At 43.4% G+C, this 24960-nt stretch overlaps 1 protein-coding gene across 22 annotated transcripts in view; it reads right to left on the reverse strand.

The window, feature by feature from the left end:
* Positions 1-1479: 1479 nt before the first annotated feature.
* The window catches only part of LOC118386898 (exostosin-1-like), a 243167-nt gene continuing 219686 nt past the window's right edge, over positions 1480-24960 (reverse strand). The window contains exons 10-16 of one of the 22 annotated variants that reach the window (XM_052523571.1): positions 22121-22323; positions 21953-21994; positions 21651-21776; positions 21483-21524; positions 21315-21356; positions 16881-17052; positions 1480-2166 (exon numbers count right to left, since the gene is read on the reverse strand). In XM_052523571.1, coding sequence (XP_052379531.1) covers positions 1981-2166; positions 16881-17052; positions 21315-21356; positions 21483-21524; positions 21651-21776; positions 21953-21994; positions 22121-22323 — 813 coding nt within the window. In that variant the 3' untranslated portion in view covers positions 1480-1980. Of the gene's footprint in view, positions 2167-16880; positions 17053-21314; positions 21441-21482; positions 21609-21650; positions 21777-21910; positions 21995-22078; positions 22324-24960 lie in introns of all 22 variants that reach the window. The other 21 variants (XM_052523570.1, XM_052523567.1, XM_052523568.1 and 18 more) reach the window with 21 other exon arrangements.

Genomic DNA, 24960 nt, shown 5'->3' on the forward strand with positions numbered 1-24960 from the left:
GAATGACTGGTAGTATGTATCAGTATCCTTCCTACACCACCACCTCTCCTCTCCTCTCGTTCTTCTTCTCTCCTGCGTTACCTCTGAACAGAGCAGATGGAGAGAGAAGACACTTTCCAAAAATACTCTCAAATGTTCTTACCCTCCCTTATGGGGGTGATAGAGATCAATACATCTATTCTAAATCTGTTCATTCATATTCAGAATGGACTCGACTTGGTGTAGAATAGCCTTGTCGGGGTCCCACTTGAGAGAGGCCCTCGTAGGAGACGGGTCCCTCAGAAGCGGTATTGAATAAGTTCTGGGGGAGCGTCGACATTATCATGCATCATCGTGAGAAGGCAAGAGAGATATCCCCTTGGCCAAACTGAAACAAACACACTCTTGCCTGCCTGCCATTAGGCCCCTCATTAAATCATTGGTTATTTATGTGCTGAGCAGAGCATGGTGTCTAGACCAAAGTGTAAAACCCATTACCTTCAGAAAGAAATCCCTGGTTGCAAAGGTAAGCTCATATCAGTGTTATTCATAATCAAGTTAACTAACCCTAACCCTAACTTCATTACCGTTTAAAAAAAAACTATAATACCTCTGAGCCACAGATACAACGGATATGGTCAAAATATCAATGCCTATTATTGAACTTAAATAACATTGGCAATGTATACTTCGCTGTACACAGGCAAGAGTGAATAACATTGATGACGCATACATTAACAACCTTATTTTAAACTTCCAGCAGGCATTGAGACTTTGATGCTCAGAGGTATTGTAGTACAACGATAATGAAGTAAAACATGTAAATATTATTGGATGTGAGAGTGAGACGAGGGGTGTACAGGGAGTACCATGCAGAGGCCAGTCTCCTCCTCCTCTCAGACCCAGCTGAGCTGTGGGTGGTGGAGGTGGGGGGTAGGTTGGGTTGGTTCTCTGGAGGGACATGATGAAAGATGCTTCAAACCTCGAACAGAATTCAAAGATGCCTGTCAGTAGCATCACCACGCCTACCCCCGTGGCTAAGCACTATCTACCTAGTATCCAATGTCTACCTCGTAAATCCACCAGCAGATGCAGAAACCCACACCCTGTTAATAGCTAGGCAGGGTCACAGTGAGTGGCATGTCTCCAGCATTTAGACTGACAATCTGGAGGACAACAGCAAACAGATGTAGAGAATCAGGATGGTGTCCTGAGGTGGTCTTTGATGGGAAGAGTTGTTTGTTCAACTTTTGCATATTTAACCAAGGCAGAAGAACATGGTAGTAATTCCCTCTAAACAGGTTGTATACAGCCATCATCGCTGAAACAGAGAGAATAAATACAATAGGCTGTGTACTTTTCAGCATCTTTTATCAGATTTGCTTTTTTGGCAATTTAAAGCGCATAGGAGAACGAAGCAACCCCCCCCCCCAAAAAAATCGAACAATTCCAAATTGAAAGCCCAATAAGCCCCAGAAATGAATAATGGAAAGCAACATATGCAATGTTAGAGAAAAACTTTATAGATGTCATGGAGGACAAACACAATGCACTGTGTTCATTTTTGTTTAAGATCACACTGCCACAGAAATATCTGAAACCAAACAGGAGTGCACATTGCAGGCTTTTGTGACCTCACTTCCTGGTTCCTCTGTCAGAGAAGGAATTGACAACGACAATCTGTCTGGTGTTGAAGCGTGTGAAAAGTCACAATATTATTTTTTTTGACAACAATGACGACAACATCGACACAGTCCAACTCACTGACATTGAAGATGAATCATCTTCAATAGCCAAGATCATTACCTCTGGATAACGGTCCCGGTGTTGCATATTTCATCATAAATTACTCTGTAGAGATTTCACTTATTGTTCGGACAGTCTGACTGACTGAACAGGCTGGTCAAAAAAGGCAGTTCTTTTCACTTGCAGCTGGGAAGGAGATTTGGCCCAAACCCACACCACTCAAGTTTCTTCTGTGTGTATGAGTGTGTGTTGGGTTCACAGCCTCTCGATGTCCCTGTACTTCTTCCTCAGAATGGAGACCTGGTCCTTGAACAGCACAGGGTCCAGTCTCATCTGGGAATGTAGCAGGGGCATGTACCCAAACCAGCTGCTGAACGAGTTCATACACGTCTGTCTCTGGGCAAAGTGGTCCGGGTCGGCCCAGCGGGACGTCTTAGAACCCTGTGGACAGACACACAGACAGAGGAGACACGTCAGTTCAGCACATCAACCCCACACAGGTCACGGTACGAACTGACTCTGCATCAGTTTAAAAGCAGACACGTGTACTGTGTGGAGGATGGTACATTAGAGCAGTGTCGTCTGACTTAAACTGTTTTCCCTCCAAAGACGGCCTGGAAATACATAAAAAGGTTGCTGAATGGAGTGGAACCCAGGGTATTAGGACAACAGCTCATATTTACTGTATACATACACACAAATAAAACTACACGTAAGAAAGGTTATATTTTGTTGCCTTTTAACTCCCAATGAACTGATAAAGTGCCGGCCAAAATCTCCATAAGTCTCCAGCAAACATCCCTTGTTAACTTTCCTGTGTGATCCTGAAGCAGGGAAACAAATGTTTCAGCACCGTTGACTGCAGTGGAAGAATATGCCTGGAAAGGGTCTGAAGATGCTATGTGTTGAGAGAGAAGGGAGAAAATCCACCACTGGTACGCTGCTGCCTACACAATTAAGACATTAATCACAGAGCCGATAGAGGAGAGTCATCGGGCTGCCCCGAGCTGGGCCATCAATCAGGCCTGACGTGGGCCGGCCCCGGCTCAGCCCGTGCACACCAACCAGAAGGGGAATCACACAGGGAGACTGTTGGTGCGCTGCAGCCTCCTCCGTCCGCCCCCATGTCTCTCTGGAGGCTCCTGAGTGAACCGGTCTGTAATACTGCAGTCGCTCCTCTCTCATATCCCACCTCACAGCACGCATCACAGGCTCTGTGTCTGGCTGCTCCTCTGGCTGCAATTTCAGGCTCATTTCAGACTAGCAGGCACATTGAGATCAGTGGAGGCTCCTCAGAGGAGGAATGGGAGAACCATCCAACTGAGTAAATTTCATAAAAATAAAAGTAGTGAAACATAAAATAACTAAACATATTTAGATAAAACCATACAAAAAATATGAATTTCACCAAATAGCTGATTAAAACACATGGTTTTGCAATGCAGGTCAACACTAACCTCAACAGCACCCTCTAGGGTAGCACCACGGTGTAGCCACAGGTCAGCTATTTTCAGTCATCTAGGTACACTGACAATACAAAACCTAGGAGAAACGTAGTAATAATGAAGACTCCCAGAGGACGTTCTCCAACCTATCAGAGCTTTATGAACTGACAAGTTGTCCATCCAATCAAAGGATCATTCTTCTTAGTTTACCTTTCACTTAGCTAATGCAACTAATTTGTTCTACTCAACAACCTGACTCAAACAGAGGAATGCCATTTATGTTAGCTAACTGGCTAAGGTTATCCAACAGCACAAATCTTTTAAGTCAAGGTAAGCTTTTGTTTTTTTTCCCCAGAGTAACTGCTAAACTGCTTGCTGTACACTGTACTGCATGAATGTACACTTGATTTGGATTGTGATTTTACTAACGCGTTAGTTATAGTTGATTGACTAGACCGTTAATATGGTGACAACGACGTAGGCTATGTAGTGGTTAGCGGTTATGGTATGAATGTTTGGATGGAGAGTTTTTTTCGCCTGGTCACAGACAGCTGTTGAGTTGGGCACTGAAGTCTAAGGTGGAAAAGGTGAGAGGAGGAAAGCGTGTAGATACCAAGATTCCTCAATACCAAGATGGCATAGCAGTCAGACGTCCTTTGTCCTCGTCTTGCCGTGTCCCGTGTATATATATTTACATCTTTCTTCACGTATCTTTAATATATTTTATTTTCCAAAAACTAAACTTCAAAACACTCTCATGCAACCCACCTCACCAATTTAAACAAAAAGTATTATTTACCTCAAATCAGAAATCCACAATAGAAGCTAGAGCCAGAAGCTAGCCAGTTTACTGGCTAACGTTAGTATTCAGCTAACCACGGTTTGTGGTCATCAGTTAACCTTTAGCTCGAAAATCTATCGCCAGTTTTGTACAACGCGACTCAGACCAGAACATACCGGACCTATTTTTCTCTCCATATCCCCAGATTTCAACCGCAAGCTCTGGACATTTACACCTGGATCTCACGCTCAGGCTATCCGTGTGACTATTGGCTTACGTCGATCCCGGAGCAAACATAAATTATTCTGGAGCTAGCCAGCTGAAGTGTTCCATCAGCCACTCCTGGGCTACAATCACCTATCTGGACCCGTTTTACTGATAATGCGGAGCTCCACCAGGCCTTCACAACTGGACTACCAACGTTATCTGCCCGAGGGAGTTATCCAACTGGCCCCTCCATCGCAACATTACCTGAACGCCCATCTGCGGCCCACTAATGGTTAGCTATCTGAATAGGTCTATTGGACTATTTTTCTTGGGTCACTATAACTATATCTATTTTGCCAATTGGATAGGTCCCCACTACCACACAGAACCCCACTAATCTACTGACGGAAACGCACGAGGTGGCTAAAAACAGACCTCCATCCTATGCTAGCTTGCTACCGATGGCCCGGCTAGCTGTCTGAATCGCCATTACCCCAACCAACCTCACTACTCACTGGACCCTTATGATCACTCGACTAAGAATGCCTCTCCTTAATGTCAATATGCCTTGTCCATTGCTATTCTGGTTAGTGTTTATTGGCTTATTTCACTGTAGAGCCTCTAGCCCTGCTCATTATACATTATCCAACCTTTCAGTTCCACCACCCACACATGCAATGACATCACTTGGTTTCAATTATGTTTCTAGAGACAATATCTCTCTCATCATCACTCAATACCTAGGTTTACCTCCACTGTACTCACATCCTACCATACCTTTGTCTGTACATTATACCTTGAAGCTATTTTATCGCCCCCAGAAACCTCCTTTTACTCTCTGTTCCGGACGTTCTAGACGAACAATTCTCATAGCTTTTAGCCGTACCCTTATCCTACTCCTCCTCTGTTCCTCTGGTGATGTAGAGATGACTTCAGGCCCTGCAGTGCCGAGCTCCACTCCTATTCCCCAGGCGCTCTCTTTTGAGGACTTCTGTAACCGTAATAGCCTTGGTTTCATGCATGTTAACATTAGAAGCCTCCTCCCTAAGTTTGTTTCATTCACTGCTTTAGCACACTCTGCCAACCCGCATGTTCTAGCCGTGTCTGAATCCTGGCTTAGGAAGACCACCAAAAACTCTGAAATCTCCATCCCTAACTACAAATTTTCAGACAAGATAGAACAGCCAAAAGGGGCGGTGTTGCAATCTACTGCAAAGATAGCCTGCAGAGTTCTGTCCTACTATTCAGGTCTGTAGCCAAACAATTTGAACTTCTACATTTAAAAATCCACCTCTCTAAAAACAAGTCTCTCACCGTTGCCGCCTGCTATAGACCACCCTCTGCACCCAGCTGTGCTCTGGACACCATATGTGAACTGATTGCCCCCCAACTATCTTCAGAGCTCGTGCTGCTAGGCGACCTAAACTGGAACATGCTTAACACCCCAGCCCTCCTACAATCTAAGCTTGATGCCCTTAATCTCACACAAATTATCAATGAACCTACCAGGTACCACCCCAAAGCCGTAAACACGGGCACCCTCATAGATATCATCCTCACCAACTTGCCCTCAAAATACACCTCTGCTGTTTTCAACCAAGATCTCAGCGATTACTGCCTCATTGTCTGCATCCGTAATGGGTCAGCGGTCAAAAGACCTCCACTCATCACTGTCAAACGCTCCCTGAAACTTCAGTGAGCAGGCCTTTCTTTTTTTTCTTTTTTCTTTTTTCAGAATGTTTATTTGTCTTTGTTTTTTTCAATTTAAAGTTTTATTAAGTTTTATTGTTTTTCAATCAACCAACGAAACACATTCCACATTCACAGATGTGACAGGCTTTAAAAAAATAATAATACATTTGAAAAAATAAAAATACAATTAAAATGAATGATAAAGTCAAATAAAAGCATTTATTTTTCTTAATCTATATATTTTCCATGGTACATACATACATACATACATACATACATACATACATACATACATACATACATACATACATACATACATACATACATACATACATACACATACGCACACGTACTCAAAAACTAAATTAAAATAAAAACACACAAAAAAAACAAAAACACTTGCAGCAGCACTATCAAGGTTCTTATCAGCTATTTCAAGCATTAGCTGAGACGACAAGCCAATAATTTGTTTTTAGGTTTTACAGTACCTTACACAACATGTATCTGCGCATTTCCCTAGTCACCCCGTTCACTCTGTCCAGTTTGAAATATAGTTGAATAGTGGAGACCAGAGTCTATCAAACTTGGGCTGTCTCTTGTGGAGGTCATAAGTGAGCTTTTCAAGAGGAAGAAAGTCAACAATCTGGTCAATCCACATTTTAAATGTAGGAGGGGTATTAGAGGCCCACACAAGACAAATACATTTCTTAGCAAAGTATGCAATAGTCATAAGCAAATGTTCTCTGTCAGGATCAAGAACAAAGTCCTGCTGGGCATTAAGAAGATAGATACATGGGGTCATATCAAACTGTACCTGTGGTATTTTCTGTGCAGCAGTATGTACAGATTGCCAGAATCTGGCAATCTCCCTACAGCTCCAAAATACATGCATATAGGTTCCACTTTCAGAGGTACATCTTTTACAGTTAGGAGACATATCTGTTTTCATGTTTTTCTATGGAGTCTCAAAGGAGTATAATAAAATTTGTACAAAAATTTGTAATTAGATCCTTTCATTTTTACACTGGTAGAGGAGCAGTATACCCTGTCGCAAACCTCCGCCCATAACTCATCACTGATAGTCAGACCAAGGTCCTTTTCCCAGATTATTTTCAAAGGAGTAAAGGAGGAGCTTCCTTTCTCAGAAAGGAGTCTATAGATATAAGATATTTTGGCTTTAATGGATTGTGCTGTGACAAGAAGAGTTTCAACTTCATTCAACTGAGTTCTAAACCTCCTCTTGGAGGTAAATGAGGAAATTACATGTCTAATTTGAAGATATTTAAAAAAATGGGATCTTGGCACATCGAATTCACTGCAAAGCTCTTGAAAGGATTTCAGTGTAGTGGTTTTCTGATGAAATAGGTCTGAAAAGGTCCTGATTCCTAGAGTATGCCAAAGATTAAAGTTGGCATCCCTCAGTGCTTTTGGCAAGTCTGGGTTGCCTACTATAGGCGAGTGAGAACATATTTAGGAGGAAATGCCCAGGTATTTCTTACAGTCCCTCCACGCTAGTAGGGTGCTGTAAATCGCAAAGGTTTTGGCTATGTTGCCCACTTCACTAAAGTTATTAATGAATATAATTGAGCTTAAGGGCAATGAACCACAGGATTGGGCTTCTATCTGAATGCACGTTGACTCTTGTCTGTTTGTGATCCATGTTAGCATGTTGCGGATTTGGGCAGACCAGTAGTACAATTGAAGGGAGGGAAGGGCAAGACCACCTTTAGATTCAGGTTTTGATAAAGTGGAAAACTTGATCCTAGGTTTTTTTATTGCCCCATATAAATTTGGTGATGCTTTGGTTAGTTGTTTTGAAGAAGGAAACAGAGATAGCATGGGAGCATCTGAAATAAGTAGTTCAGTCGAGGGAGGACGTTCATACGGATTACATTAATTCTTCCTACTAAGCTAATTGGGAGGGAGATCCAGGTTTGGAGATCGTTCTTGATTCGATCCAGGAGTGGAAGATAATTTTCCTTAAAAAGGCTATTCAGATCTGGTGTTATGAAGATCCCGAGGTATTGAAACCCCTGTGTCTTCCATGGGCAAGGACATAGTGTCTTCATAGAGCTGGTGAGTGTCATATTGAGAGGGCAGACAGTGGATTTGTAAAAATTGATCTTATAACCTGAAAACTTGCCATACTGAGCAATTGTGTCTAAAATGAGAGGGAGGGATTTCTCAGGGTTGGATATGTAGAGCAAGACATCATCTGCGTAAAGCGAAATCTTGTGCTGCAGGCCACCTGCAGAAACACCCATAATACTTGGATTGCTCCTTATCAGCTCTGCCAGAGGCTCCGCCCCCAACAAGTAGAGCAGCGGGGACAGCGAGCACCCTTGTCTTGTGCCCCGTTCCAGAGGGAATCTGTAAGAGTTCAGTCCATTAGTAGTCACCATGGCATTTGGATGAGAGTATAGTGATTTGATCCATTTAATAAAATTTGGGCCCATATTGAACTTTTCTAAGACTGAAAACAGAAAACTCCACTCCACCCTGTCAAGCGCCTTCTCAGCATCCAGTGAAGCCAGCAGGACAGGGGTCTTTTGTGCGTTTACTTGATCAATAATATCAAAAAGACGGCGAATGTTATCAGAAGAGTATCTGTCTCTAATAAATCCAGTTTGGTCCGCTTTTATCATTTTGGGAAGAAGGGTGTTTAGTCTTTTGGCGAGCAATTTGGTAATAATTTTATAGTCGAAATCCAACAAGCTTATGGGCCGGAAGGACGAGCAGGATAGGGGGTCCTTGTCCTTTTTTAGCAACACTGTAATGCGAGCTGTGTGCATTGAGTCTGGGAGAACTCCGTTTTTGCAAAAATCCTCCAGCATTGGCATGAAGATAGGGCTGAGCTGGGGCCAAAAAGCTTTGTAGAACTCTCTGGGGAATCCATCTGGGCCTGGGGACTTATTAGGTGGCATGGAGGTAATTGCCTCCAGGATCTCTTCAGGAGTGAAGGGAGAGCTGAGATCTTCTTGGTCGGTCTCTGATAGTTTAGGTAGCGAGATTCCCTCTAGGAAAGAGTGGAGTTCTGCCTCCGTGTGTTTTCTCTCAGAGGTATATAGTTTGCAGTAAAAATCATGAAAAGTTAAATTGATCTTTTTTGGGTCATATGTGATCTCGTCCTCTGCTGTTCGGATAGCCATGATTGTACGCTCTGACTGCTCCTTTTTTAATTGGTAAGCAAGCAATCTACTGGGCCTATTGCTATACTCATGGTATTTCTGTTTAGTAAAGAAAACTTTTTTCTTTCTTTTTTCTTTTTTCTTTTTCTGTAGTCCAAATTCAGTTTGGCTTTGGCTGCTTTAAGATGACTCCAGGAGGTGCTGTCTAGGGATTGTTTATGTATTTTTTCACAGAATTCCAGCTCCCTCTCAAGATCTAGCCTGTGTGCTTCCATTGCTTTTTTCTTAGAAGAAGTATATGCAATTAGATGACCTCTTAGTGTGGCTTTAGCAGCGTCCCACATTGTGGCCGGAGAAACAGGAGAATCTTTATTGTCTTGTGTGTAGTTGTCTATCCATGTAGTTACCAATGTATGGAACTCGTCATTTGATAGCATGGAGGTGTTGAATTTCCAGCTCTTTGACCTCGGGATGTTTTTGCAGAGGTCAAAGCGGAGGTGGACAAAGGCGTGATCTGAAAGTGCTATGGGTTCGATTGTACAAGTGGCTGAATTTATGAAACTCTTTGGGATAAAAATGTAATCTATACGGGAGTAGGTGTTATAGACATTAGAATAGTATGTATAGTCCATAGATGAGCTATTATTCTCTCTCCAGATATCTATCAGTCCCATCTCTTTAGTAAGAGAGTTCAACATCTTTGCAGATCTAGGATATGTGGTGGGGACTTGATGATTTGTCTAGGGTTGACCATATAGTGACCCAGTTATCAAAATAAATCTCCCCTTCGGATCAGATATGTTTTTGTCTATTATGAATGGAACATTTTTATGGATAAGTATGCTTGTACCTCTACTGTTTGATTTGAAATATGAGAAATACACCTGTCCCACCCAAGCTCTGCGGAGTTTGGCATGTTCAGCATCACAGAGGTGTGTCTCTTGTAATCGCGCAATGTCTGCTTTTTCCTTTTTTAGAGCACATAGTATCTTTTTTCGTTTTATTGCATGCCCTAGACCATGGCAGTTCCATGTCAATAGATTTAAGGTACTAGTCATCGTCATCGAGCAGTAATCGAACTTTAGTGCAAGTCATCGCTGGGTAAAAGTGGATATTAATTACAGCTGCATTCACATAAAAGGAAAATAAATGGTGTACATAAAATAATAATCTCTGAACACCCCAGCCGAGTTCCCAAACAACTTGACACATCCCGTTGGATCTATTACCCCCCCGCTCAGTCTCAATTCTGTGTTCCGAATAAAACAAAAACCGGGAACAGTTAGCAACGCACAACGTCTCCCTCTCCCCACCAAAGAAATGCCTCATCCTCTCCACCCCCCATTGAGTAAATAACACAGTTGCCCTCGTCCAGACCACAGTAAAAGAGGGGAGAAAAATAAAATCAATAGCCCAGCCTACATATACCTCCCCCAAGGGACATAGGGAACCCCAGGTAATAATAGCAACAACAAAAAACAGGGAAATAAAAGTAGGCTGAAACATTAGTGGGCCTAGGTTCGGCTATACAGCCCATCCCTCTCAGTTAAAGGAAAATAAATATAAATTGGACGGCTATAATGACATTTAGGGGGTGGGTCTCTGGATATCAGCTATATGTCGTCTTACCTCCTTTAGTAATGGCATTAATCGCATTTAGTATTTGGTCTGTTTCTCATTGGCCAGGATTGTCTTTCAAAAAACGTTTTGCCTCTTAGGGAGTTTTGAAGTGTCGCAAGGCTCCTTGGTGAAGAATCCTGAGCTCGTTTGGGTATTTGAATCCCCTGAAGATGCCTCGGTCAATGGAGTATTTCTTCACTTCGTCAAATCTCGGCGCTTTCGGCGTATTCCAGCTGAGAGGTCCTGGTGTAAAGCGAGTTTGGCGTTTCCCACTGTGATGGTGTTGTTTTTCGCCGCCTGTAGGACTCGTTCCTTGTCGGTGAATCTCAGGAAACGTATGGTGATTGGGCGCGGTGGTTGTCTGGCTGCTGGTGGGGGCCTCAGTGCTCGGTGAGCTCTCTCGAGTTCTATGGGCCTGTCGGTGGGCAGGTGGAGCCACTCGGGAAGTTTGTCTTGCAGGTAGCGGATCAGTGGCATGTTTCCCTCTTCTTTTTCGCCCAGATTGAATAGAACACAATTATTCCTTCACCCCCTGTTTTCTAGGTCCTCTGTTTTCTCTTCCAGATGCTCGATTTTCTTTTTAGCATATGCTATTGTTTCCATGGCATCTGTCAATAAGTTTTCCATGGATAGGATTCGCCCCTCTGCCTCGTCCAGGCGCCCCGCGTTTATGGTTATCTTGTTGTTGATGTCAGGCAAAGCGTTTTCCAGGATTGTCACCTTGCCCCCTATCGCACTGAGCTGAGAGTTAATGGCATCTAATTTGGTGTTTAGTTCTGTACGTTGGGATCTCAACTCAGAAAGGATGTCTTCGACAGAGTGCGAGGTTGGCATTCGTGCCTCGTGGGGGAGCGGGTTCTCTTGCTCCTGGCTAATGGCGCTAGTTTTTTCTGAAGCTAGCTTCTTCTTGGAGGCTTTTTCCATCGCTAATACTCGAGTCCGGGTAAAAATGTCACCTGTAGTGTCGCCGCCATGACTTTTTCTTACTAAAGCTAAATGAGTGTGAAAATGCCTTCCTCTTAGTTCCATCTTAAATATCCCCCCGAGCAGGCCCTATTGGCAAGAAATCCTATCAGTAGAGGATGCCTGGTTATTTTTTTAAAATGCCTTCCTCACCATCTTAAATAAGCATGCCCCATTCAAGAAATGTAGAACCAGGAACAGATATAGTCCTTGGTTCTCTCCAGACCTGACTGTCCTTAACTTCTTGGATATAGGGGGCGCTCTTTTAATTTATGGATAAAACAACGTTCCCGTTTTAAACAAGATATTTTGTCACGAAAAGATGCTCGACTATGCATATAATTGACAGCTTTGGAAAGAAAACACTCTGACGTTTCCAAAACTGCAAAGATATTGTCTGTGAGTGCCACAGAACTAATGCTACAGGCGAAACCAAGATGAAATTTCATACAGGAAGTGCCCCAGATTTTGAATGCGCTGTGTTCCAATGTCTCCTTATATGGCTGTGTATGGGTCACGAATGAGCTTAGACTTTGTCGTTTCCCCAAGGTGTCGACAGCATTGTGACGTATTTGTAGGCAAATTATTGGAAGATTGACCTTAAGAGACTACATCTACCAGGTGGCCGCTTGGTGTCCTCCGTTGCAATTATTGCGTAATCTCCAGCTGAGTGTATTTTTCGTTTGCTTCGAGGAGAAACACAGCTGCCACAAATGATTTATCATCGAATAGATATGTGAAAAACACCTTGAGGATTGATTCTAAACAACGCTGATCAACGCTGGAGGTTAACCAACACAAAAACAACCTATGGCGTTCTGCATTAGCATCGAACAGCCCCCGTGATATGTAACTTTTAAGGGAAGCTAGAAACCAATATACACAGGCAGTTTGAAAAGCCAAGGCTAGCTTTTTCAAGCAGAAATTTGCTTCCTGCAACACAAACTCAAAAAGGTTCTGGGACACTGTAAAGTCCATGGAGAATAAGAACACCTCCTCCCAGCTGCCCACTGCACTGAGGATAGGAAACACTGTCACCACTGGTAAATCCACTATAATTGAGAATTTCAATAAGCATTTTTCCACGGCTGGCCATGCTTTCCACCTGGCTACCACTACCCCGATCAACAGTATTGCAACCCCCACAGCAACTCGCCCAAGACTTCCCCATTTCTCCTTCTCCCAAATCCAGTCAGCTGATGTTCTGAAAGAGCTGCATAATCTGGACCCCTACAAATCAGCCGGGCTAGGCAATCTGGACCCTTTCTTTCTAAAATGATCTGCCGAAACTGTTGCAACCCCTATTACTAGCCTGTTCAACCTCTCTTTCGTGTCGTCTGAGATTCCCAAAGATTGGAAAGCCGCTGCAGTCATCCCCCTCTTCAAAGGGGGGGGACACTCTTGACCCAAACTGCTACAGACCTATATCTATCCTACCCTGCCTTTCTAAGGTCTTCGAAAGCCAAGTCAACAAACAGATTACCGACCATTTCGAATCACACCATTCCTTCTCTGCTATGCAATCTGGTTTCAGAGCTGGTCATGGGTGCACCTCAGCCACGTTCAAGGTCGTAAACGATATCTTAACTGACATCGATAAGAAACAATACTGTGCAGCCATATTCATTGACCTGGCCAAGGCTTTCGACTCTGTCAATCACCACATCCTCATCGGCAGACTCGATAGCCTTGGTTTCTCAAATGATTGCCTCGCCTGGTTCAACAACTACTTCTCTGATAGAGTTCAGTGTGTCAAATCGGAGGGCCTGTTGTCCGGGCCTCTGGCAGTCACTATGGGGGTGCCACAGGGTTCAATTATTGGACCGACTCTCTTCTCTGTATACATCAATGATGTCGCTCTTGCTGCTGGTGAGTCTCTGATCCACCTCTACGCAGACGAAACCATTCTGTATACTTCTGGCCCATCTTTGGACATTGTGTTAACAACCCTCCAGATGAGCTTCAATGCCATACAACTCCAATACAAGTAAAACGAAATACATGCTCCTCAAACGATCGCTGCTGCACTTGCCCGCCCGTCCAACATCACTACTCTGGACGGTTCTGACTTAGAATATGTGGACAACTACAAATACCTAGGTGTTTGGTTAGAATGTAAACTCCTTCCAGACTCACATCAAACATCTCCAATCCAAAGTTAAATCTAGAATTGGCTTCCTATTTAGCAACAAAGCATCCTTCACTCATGCTGCCAAACATACCCTTGTAAAACTGACCATCCAACCGATCCTCGACCTCGGCGATGTAATTTACAAAATAGCCTCCAATAACCTAGTCAATAAATTGGATGCAGTCTATCACAGTGCCATTCGTTTTGTCACCAAAGCCCCATATACTACCCACTACTGCGACCTCTATGCTCTCGTTGGCTGTACACTCTTGTTGGCTTCATACTCGTCGCCAAACTCATTGGCTCCAGGTCATCTACAAGACCCTGCTAACTCAACTCCCCCCTTATCTCAGCTCGCTGGTCACCATAGCAGCACCCACCTGTAGCACGCGCTCCAGCAGGAATATCTCTCTGGTCAACCCCAAAACAAATTCTTACTTTGGCTGCCTCTCCTTCCAATTCTCTGCTGCCAATGACTGGAACGAACAAAATAAAATCTCTGAAACTGGAAACACTTATGTCTCTCACTAGCTTTTATCACCAGCTGTCAGAGCAGCTCACTGATTACAACACCTGTACATAGCCCATCTATAATTTAGCCCAAACAATTACCTCTCCCCCTACTGTATTTATTTATTTTGCTCCTTTGCACCCTATTATTTCTATCTCTACTTTGCACATTCTTCCACTGCAAATGAAGCATTCCAGTGTTTTACTTGCTACAGTGGGGCAAAAAAAGTATTTGGTCAGCCACCAATTGTGCAAGTTCTCCCACTTACAAAGATGAGAGGCCTGTCATTTTCATCATAGGTACACTTCAACTATGACAGACAAAATGAGAAAAAAAAATCCAGAAAATCACATTGTAGGATTTTTAATGAATATATTTCCAAATTATGGTGGAAAATACGTAGTTGGTCAATAACAAAAGTTTATCTCAATACTTTGTTATATACCCTTTGTTGGCAATGACAGAGGTCAAATGTTTTCTGTAAGTCTTTCTATGGGGTTGAGATCTGGAGACTGGCTAGGCCACTCCAGGACCTTGAAATGCTTCTTACGAAGCCACTCCTTCGTTGCCCGGGCGGTGTGTTTGGGATCATTGTCATGCTGAAAGACCCAGCCACGTTTCATCTTCAATGCCCTTGCTGATGGAAGGAGGTTTTCACTCAAAATCTCAGGATACATGGCCCCATTCATTCTTTCCTTTACACGGATCAGTCGTCCTGGTCCCTTTGCAGAAAAACAGCCCCAAAGCATGATGTTTCTACCCACATGCTTCACAGTAGGTATGCTGTTCTTTAGATGCAACTCAGCATTCTTTGTCCTCCAAACACGACGAGTTGAGTTTTACCAAAAAGTTATATTTCGGTTTCATCTGACCATATGACATTCTCCCAATCTTCTTCTGGATCATCCAAATGCTCTCTAACAAACTTCAGACGGGCCTGGACATGTACTGGCTTAAGCAGGGGGACACGTCTGGCACTGCAGGATTTGAGTCCCTGGCGGCGTAGTGTGTTACTGATGGTAGGCTTTGTTACTTTAGTCCCAGCTCTCTGCAGGTCATTCACTAGGTCCCCCCGTGTGGTTCTGGGATTTTTGCTCACCGTTCTTGTGATAATTTTGACCCCACGGGGTGAGATCTTGCGTGGAGCCCCAGATCGAGGGAGATTATCAGTGGTCTTGTATGTCTTCAATTTCCTAATAATTGCTCCCAAAGTTGATTTCTTCAAACCAAGCTGCTTACCTATTGCAGATCCAGTCTTCCCAGCCTGGTGCAGGTCTACAATTTTGTTTCTGGTGTCCTTTGACAGCTCTTTGGTCTTGGCTATAGTGGAGTTTGGAGTGTGACTGTTTGAGGTTGTGGACTGGTGTCTTTTATATTGATAACAAGTTCAAACAGTTGCCATTAATACAGGTAACGAGTGGAGGACAGAGGAGCCTCTTAAAGAAGAAGTTACAGGTATGTGAGAGCCAGAAATCTTGCTTGTTTGTAGGTGACCAAATACTTATTTTCCACCATAATTTGCAAATAAATTCATTAAAAATCCTACAATGTGAATTTCTGGATTTTCCCCCCCCCTCATTTTGTCTGTCATAGTTGGTGAATTGTACCTATGAGGAAAATTACAGGCCTCTCTCATCTTTTTAAGTGGGAGAACTTGCACAATTGGTGGCTGACTAAATACTTTTTTTGCCCCACTATATATTGTATTTACTTCGCCACCATGGCCTTTTTTGTTTTGCCTTTACCTCCCTTATCTCACCTCATTTGCTCACATTGTATATAGACCCTTCTACTGTATTATCAACTGTCTGTTTGTTTTACTCCATGTGTAACTCTTTGTTGTTGTAAATGAGAACTTGTTCTCAACTTGCCTACCTGGTTAAATAAAGGTGAAATAAAAATGAATAAATAAAAAGATGGGAAAAGGAATTATAAAACTCGCAAAGTGATGATACTGCAGGTGGCTGCTATGAAAATGAACTGTGTGTGCGGGTGATCATGGCTATATTCATTCCACCTGGTTATTTTGCACTTCTTAAACAGAAGCAAATGGAAGAAAATGGAGAGGGACCTATCTGAATTTGTCCAATAGAAACTTTTGTTTTAGTTGCAAAACAACTTTTTGGACTAATAATTACACCCCAGCCCAACTTCATGCAGTCAAGAGCGTGCAAGGTAGTATTAAATGTGTCAGTGCCTGACACCTTGATTACTCAAATTTGTCTCATGACCTGTGTGCACCTATGCCTTGACCTTTCAATTGTAGGCTTGGCTGTGGCTACCTCATGATGTGTATAGGGCAAATTCGAGCATCATGTCGTAGCCTAAAGCTATCGATGTTACATTGAGCTGGATAAATGGAATATGAATGACAGTCTTCCAATCTGATGTAATAGAAATAGTCCATGCTCATGGTACGATTCCGCAAATCTCACTCCCTAATCTCAAATGGCACCGCCGCCAAAGCTTGAAATTTGCCCTGACCCAAGCACTAGATACCTGATGTCTATTGAAATTGGCCGTTGGTTCGTGATTTAAGCTGGGTAAACACAGGGTTTCGGCGGATGGCATCTTCAACAAGCTAGGATTGTCAGGTCAAACGCGCATGTGCTCAGGCACACACACGCACGCACAAACGCATGCAAACACACACTGTTACCAAGAAGATCTACTGTACCTGCTGCATCATTGTCTCCTTGTACTGCTTCTTCTGGGTGACTTTGATTGGTGGGAGCTTAGTGACAGCAGACACCAGGAAGTTAATCAGGATATCCTCACAGTTAGCCATCTGGTCCACCATGGTGAGAAGGCTGGATGGCAAGTAGTGAGTGTACAAGTAGTGATAATACCTAGAAACACAGAGAGAAAGAGGGATGGATACATTCATAAAAGGACACCACATTGATATACTGCATAGTGCAATATTGCAAATGGAAACAGCAGTGACTACACAGGAAATCAAATCTCCTTAATTCCATTCTCAGTGCCATTTCCCGAAGGTTCACCATTTCTCTGGATAATGTCCCTTGTTGTTTTCTATTCACTGAGAGTCACAGAATATGGATGGTAATCTGTCTGGTGGAGCCATCCGGCAGAATGAGCGGAGCCCAGAGAAGAGCCACCCTCCCTTGCGGCCTCATCCACCCGCCTGACGACACCCAGAGACGGATGTTTTAATTTCTCAGAGTGAGACACTTCGCCCCTCTCTTTCTGGCAGCCCTGATTGTACCATGTCTCATTTCCCGTCTGTTTATTATGTTGAGGGCCCTGGCTGTATGGCTGACAAAGGCAGGCGCATCATTTCCTGTACGTCTGTGCTGAGGGATGGGCGTCAGTCAGTCGGGGTGGGCCACTCTATTTAGATCCAGAGGCAGTCTGACTCGTGCCTTATCTCTCCTCCTCCTCTTTGGTAGCTCCGCTGGGCTCCTGGCCTCTACAGCATCAGTCCAGCTATCACTTTCAGCCTCGTGAAGGTGAGGTGTCACAGCCAAGGTCTGCCGTCAGCACCATATGTCGGTCTCATCCGTGCAGGAAAGATGAGCACAAGGACTTTCCTTTGAGACAAACTCTGTGGCTTTCTCTCTGCAAAGCTATTGATCTATGTGCTGTCAGTTATCTTGTCAACGCTGTCATTTTCCAGATCTGAATATCACACACTGCCTGATATCTTTGTTCATGTTGATATCTTTGGATGGGAAATGTATACTGAGCAAAAATATAAATGCAACATGTAAACATGTTGGTCCCATGTTTCATGAGCCGAAAGAAAAGATCCCAGAAATGTTTCATACGCACAAAAAACGTATTTCTCTCAACTTTTTTGCACAAATGTGTTTACATCCCTGTTAGTGAGCATTTCTCCTTTGCCAAGATAATCCATCCACCTGACAGGTGTGGCATATTAAGAAGCTGATTAAACAGGATGATCATTACACATGTACACCTTGTGCTGGGGACAATAAATGGCCAACCTAAAATGTACAGTTTTGTAAACAGCACAATGCCACAGATGTCTCACGTTTTGAGGGAGTGTGCAATTGGCATGCTGACTGCAGGAATGTCCCCCAGAGCTATGGCCAGAGAAATGAACGTCCATTTTTCTACCATAAGTCGCCTCCAACGTCGTTTTAGAAAATTTGGCAGTATGTCCAACCGGCTTCACAACCACAGACCACGGGATTGTCTGACTGATTTACTTTTATGAACTGTAACTCAGTCAAATCTTTAAAATTGTTGCATTTTGCGTTGATATTTTTTTTATCAGTATAGGTATCTAATTAATGACACAGATTTGTTAATTCGGCTGATCTGATAGGATTGTTTTTACACTTGCTACTGGTGACAATATGGTAGAAACACTTGCCACTTGACTATTATCACAATGCCTCAGTAGACAGACCCTTGAGAGCTGAATAATAGAGGCATTTTGAAACCACACAATAGATTACAACAATGACATGTTCCATGAGAGTAGTGTATCTACAACTGCCCGATAAGACATGACTTCAAATCTCTCATGAGAGGAAAATACTTCTCAATTCAATTTGCTGCATGGCTTAATAGTTTGTATTCATTGTGTTGAGGCATTGCATTTACAATCAAATCTTTTATGGAAAAAGAAAAGAAAAAAACAAAGACGTTATTTCCTTTTCTATTATGCTGCTTATATACAAAAACTGTCAGTGGTGTGAGGAATTCGGATTAGTTTTCTAAATGGCACTTACTGTACTGAAAGACGTAGACTACTCCTGAGTAAAACATAATCTCAGCAAAAAAAGAAACGTCTCTTTTTCATGACCCTGTCTTTCAAAGATAATTCGTAAAAATCCAAATAACTTCACAGATCTTCATTGTAAAGGGTTTAAACACTGTTTCCCATGCTTGTTCAATGAACCATAAACAATTAATGAACATGCACCTGTGGAACGGTCGTTAAGACACTAACAGCTTACAGACGGTAGGCAATTAAGGTCACAGTTATGAAAACCTGGGACACTAAAGAGGCCTTTCTACTGACTTTGAAAAACACCAAAAGAAAGATGTCCAGGGTCCCTGCTCATCTGCGTGAACGTGCCTTAGGCATGCTGCAAGGAGGCAAGAGGACTGCAGATGTGTCCAGGGCAATAAATTGCAATGTCCGTACTGTGAGACGCCACTCCAGGGAGACAGGACGGACAGCTGATCGTCCTCGCAGTGGTAGACCACGTGTAACAACACCCGCACAGGATCGGTACATCTGAACATCACACCTGCGGGACAGGTACAGGACGGCAACAACTGCCCGAGTTACACCAGGAACGCACAATCCCTCCATCAGTGCTCAGACTGTCCGCAATAGGCTGAGAGAGGCTGGACTGAGGGCTTGTAGGCCTGTTGTAAAGGCAGGTCCTCAGACATCTCTGGCAACAACGTTGTCTATGGGCACAAACCCACCCTCGCTGGACCAGTCAGGCAAAAAGTGCTCTTCACTGACATGTTGTCTCACCAGGGGTGATGGTTGGATTTGCGTTCATCGTAGAAGGAATGAGCGTTACACCGAGGTCTGTACTCTGGAGCGGGATCAATTTGGAGGTGGAGGGTCCATCATGGTCTGGGGCGGTGTGTCACAGCACCATCGGACTGAGCTTGTTGTCATTGCAGGCAATCGCAACGCTGTGCGTTACAGGGAAGACATCATCCTCCCTCATGTGGTCCCTTCCTGCAGGCTCATCCTAAGTGACCAGTGCAGGAGAGTTTCTGCTATACAGTGTTAACAGGTCTCGATATGTATTAGGGATTTATATAACCACCATGCGTGCCTGCCTGCCTGTATGTGCTCAAAGAAATTGATATGTGTTACCGCATTCCCATCCTTGAGCTGTTATCATGGCCCCTACACCCCTCACAGAGAGCAGGCAGGGGTTCTGAATGCACAGTGCCTTGGGAAAGTAACATTTTGTTGTGTTACAGCCTTATTTGAAAATTGATCAAATAAAACAAAATCCTCAGTAATCTACACACAATACCCCATAATGACAAAGCGAAAACACGTTTTTTTAAATTCAGACCCTTTGCTATGAGACTCGAAACTGAGCTCAGGTGCATTCTGTTTCCATTGATCATCATTTAGATGTTTCTACAACTTGATTGGACATGATTTGGAAAGGCACACACCTGTCTATTTAAGGTCCAAGAAGACAGTGGCCTCTATCATTCTTAAATGGAAGAAGTTTGGAACCACAAAGACTCTTCCTAGAGCTGGCCACCGGGCCAAACTGAGGATTCGGGGGAGAAGGGCCTTGGTCATGGAGGTGACCAGGAACCCGATGGCCACTGACAGAGCTCCAGAGTTCCTCTGTGGAGATGGGAGAACCTGCAGCACTCCACCAATCAGGCCTTTATGGTAGTGACCAGGCGGAAGCCACTCCTCAGTAAAAGGCACATGACAGCCCTCTTGGAGTTTGCCAAAAGGCACCTAAAGACTCTCAGACCATGAGAAACAAGATGCACTGGTCTGATGAATCCAAGTTTGAACTCTTTGGCTTGAATGTGAAGCGTGATGCATGGTGGTGGCAGCATCATGCTGTGAGGATGTCTTTCAGCGGCTGGGAGACTAGTCAGGATCGAGGCAAAGAGGAACGGAGCAAAGTCCAGAGAGATCCTTGATGAAAACCTGCTCCAGAGAGCACAGGACCTCAGACTGGGGAAAAGGTTCAACATCCAACAGGACAACGACCCTAAGAACACAGCCAAGACAACACAGGAGTGGCTTCGGGACAACTCTCTGAATGTCCTTGAGTAGCCTAGCCAGAGCCCGGAATTGAACCTGATCGAACATCTCTGAAGAGACCTGAAAATAGCAGCAGCAATCCCTATCCAACCTGACAGAGCTTGAGAGGATCTGTAGAGAAGAATTGGAGAAACTCCCCAAATACAGGTCTACCAAGCTTGTAGCGTCATACCCAAGAAGACTCAAGGTGCTTCAACAAAGTACTGGGTCTGAAAACACGTAAATGTGATATTTCAGTTTTTAATTTGTAATACAAAAACAGGTTTTTGCTTTGTCATTTTGGGGTATTGTGTGTAGATTGATGAGGAAAATAAACAATTTAATCTGCTCCTGTTACTGTACCTGTGATAGAACGCAGCCCCTGTGAGCACCATGTTACTGTACCTGTGATAGAACGCAGCCCCTGTGAGCACCATGCTACTGTACCTGTGATAGAACGCAGCCCCTGTGAGCACCATGCTACTGTACCTGTGATAGAAGGCAGCCCCTGTGAGCACCATGTTACTGTACCTGTGATAGAACGCAGCCCCTGTGAGCACCATGTTACTGTACCTGTGATAGAACGCAGCCCCTGTGAGCACCATGTTACTGTACCTGTGATAGAACGCAGCCCCTGTGAGCACCATGTTACTGTACCTGTGATAGAACGCAGCCCCTGTGAGCACCATGCTACTGTACCTGTGATAGAACGCAGCCCCTGTGAGCACCATGCTACTGTACCTGTGATAGAACGCAGCCCCTGTGAGCACCATGCTACTGTACCTGTGATAGAACGCAGCCCCTGTGAGCACCATGTTACTGTACCTGTGATAGAACGCAGCCCCTGTGACCATGCACTGTACCTGTGATGCTACTGTACTGTACCTGTGATAGAACGCAGCCCCTGTGAGCACCATGCTACTGTACCTGTGATAGAACGCACCATGCTACTGTAGTACCTGTGATAGAACGCAGCCCCTGTGAGCACCATGCTACTGTACCTGTGATAGAACGCAGCCCCTGTGAGCACCATGTTACTGTACCTGTGATAGAACGCAGCCCCTGTGAGCACCATGTTACTGTACCTGTGATAGAACGCAGCCCCTGTGAGCACCATGCTACTGTACCTGTGATAGAACGCAGCCCCTGTGAGCACCATGCTACTGTACCTGTGATAGAACGCAGCCCCTGTGAGCACCATGCTACTGTACCTGTGATAGAACGCAGCCCCTGTGAGCACCATGGAGTACTGGTTAGTCCACTTGGAGGTATAGCCCCATCTCGATTTGCTGCCGTCCCAGTAATGGCTGCGTGCTGGGTAGCCCACGATCCGGTCTGGGAAACTGTGCCAGACAATGAAGGCAAAGTCAACCTGGGGTTCAAATGAAAAGACAACATCTTTCAATATCGCTAATAGACAGATTTACTTCTGCATTAGATCAGCTATGTCAACTACAGTACAATGTAGCAAAAGAGTAGATTTGAATTCCTTCTTCTCAGGAACAACAAATGTCAAAAGTCCAGAGAATATGAAGAACACCACATTGTAGAATACACTTACTGACTTCTGTTGGCAGAGTGGCACCAAATTCATTTCCAAAACGCAAGAGAGAACAGAGCCCAAAAAACAGAAGGTCCCTTAAAATAATCACACACCTCTTAGCTGTGTCATGATGCATGTGTGCACAATTATGAAGAAATGAGACCACAAACCCTGAGAAAAAGGTTGGAAACATCTTTCTTGATGTAGCATTTGATTAATCGCCGAGTTAGCCATTACCTCAGTGCAGGATTTATGATATCATGCAAATAATTTTGCCTTTTGGAATTACGCTCTTATAATGCCCAGATTATGCCTCGCATCCTTTGTGACAGACTGGTTTGGCACATTCACAATGTGTCTTAGTTAATTATGGATTGGAAATAGGGACGGAGATTAATGACATACACAGAGGGGAAATGCTATCCTTGCAGAAAGGCTTTCCAAGGGCAACATACATTAATCCCATTTAATACATAAGATGGTTTCTGAATATGGGTTGCTAAGAGTCTACATCACAAATCTCTACCGGCATATACATTTCCCTGTGGCATTTGATGTGATATGTTATTAAATAATAGAGAAGTACACTCTTAGAATAAAGGGTTCCAAAAGGGTTCTTCGGCTGTCCCCATTGGAGGACCCTTTTTGATTCAACATAGAACCCCTTTGGGTTCCATGGCGAACCCTCTGTGGAAAGGGTCCTACCTGGAACAAAAAAAGGTTTCTTCAAAGGGTTCTCCTATGGGGACAGCCGAATAACCCGTAGGTTCTTGATAGCAATTTTTTTTCTAAGAGTGTATAGTCCTATCGGAAAGAAAGACATGCAGCATTTGGTTTCCACCATTTTCACTAGTATTGAGTTCTCATGATCTGAAGGAAAGTAAACTTGTGACATTAGATCTTGTTAAATGACCAAGATCATGTCGTTGTGTTATGTTCCATTCATTCATATCCACAGTTGATATATTCCACTGGATCCCTGGAGAACATTTGACAGGCTGACTGTTTTACTGTTGCCAACTGTGCCCTGCTCTCCCATGGGCAGCCAGACAGTGTCATGATAGGAACATTCATAGTCCACACCGTATCCTCTCTTAAAGCATAATCATGTGATTAATGAGTTGAGGCAATGCAATTATGAATTCTGTCCTGTCACTGTTCTATGTAGTTATTGTAATATGAAAAGTCCCATTAAAAATGCTCTACTCGCTCACATTTCAGTTATTTTCAATTAAGATGCTTTCAATGTTTAAAGGGCAATTACTGAGACAGATTATTAAGCAGATGAGGGATTTGCATCTGACTGGTTCTTCGCTTTTTCGACAGAAAAAAAACATTTGTCTTTTTTCTAAAATAACCTCATAAAACTTTTGTAACATCCGTTCTGTAATCTTGCACCGCTATACAATTTAAGTGGATCCTCTTGGAAGGTGAAGATTGACTTGGTGCAATTAATAAAATCTCAAATAGATAAATTATATTTTGCAGGTCTCTTACACGCTGATATGACTCACAATTCACTAAGGATTAGCTCTTAACTCACTGAAATCTTATGGGAGCTTCACATTTGGATAGATGCGGTCTGAAAGGTGTTTATTGGCAAAACCCTTCCCTTTCACCTGCACGAAACGTATTCATTAAAGCGGGGCTCTAGCTTTTAGACGGGCTCATTCTTAATGCAGGTATTGGATGGGGTGAAATAGACCAGAAAGAGAAACATAGCCTTCTGTGTCTGTCTGTCCATCATCATGTGTCAAAAAGGTATGATGGAAATACATGTGGAACATAATCATTACACCGACATGTTGGTCAGTTTTGAAATTGTACATTTCCCAAAGCAGAAACTTTTCTTAATTAGATTCACAGCAGAAATGGTATTGAAACACACCGAAACAATACAACATGGGCTTAGAATGGAAAGCAGCAGGTGCAGGAGACCATTACCACTCAACCACCAAGACTCCAATATGATGCAGAAAACAATGGCTTTCCTAATGAGCTCGATTTAACAAGTTCAATATTTGGAACACAATAAAAAAACACCGCAAATCCAACTTGTATATTGTGTCACACACAAACAACGTCAACATTTCCAAGGGCTCAGCCAAAAGAACTCTGCAAATGTTTGACACTTTTGATTAAAAAAAAGAAAAAAGAACAATCTTCACACTGAGAGGCAACTGCTGCTTTGGTTCATTTAGTGATTTAATATTTTATTTTATTTGCCAGCAAAATGAGCCACTCTCGCCCCTTTTTCCTTTTCAGAGACGTGAAGCTTAATCAAACTGTGACTTCATGGTTTGACAGTCTAATGATCATCGCAGAGACTAGCATGCCGGAGAGGTAATAGGTTTCACAAACCTCCTGATTGCTTGAAACAACTTGGGCTTTCATTAGTTTCTCATTCCAGGACAGATGGTGGATACGTGTTCTTTTTGAATTGGCACTATGGTCACCGAATTAGCA

Source organism: Oncorhynchus keta, chromosome 8 (genome assembly GCF_023373465.1).
Source record: "Oncorhynchus keta strain PuntledgeMale-10-30-2019 chromosome 8, Oket_V2, whole genome shotgun sequence".
Taxonomy (NCBI): Eukaryota; Metazoa; Chordata; class Actinopteri; order Salmoniformes; family Salmonidae; genus Oncorhynchus; species Oncorhynchus keta.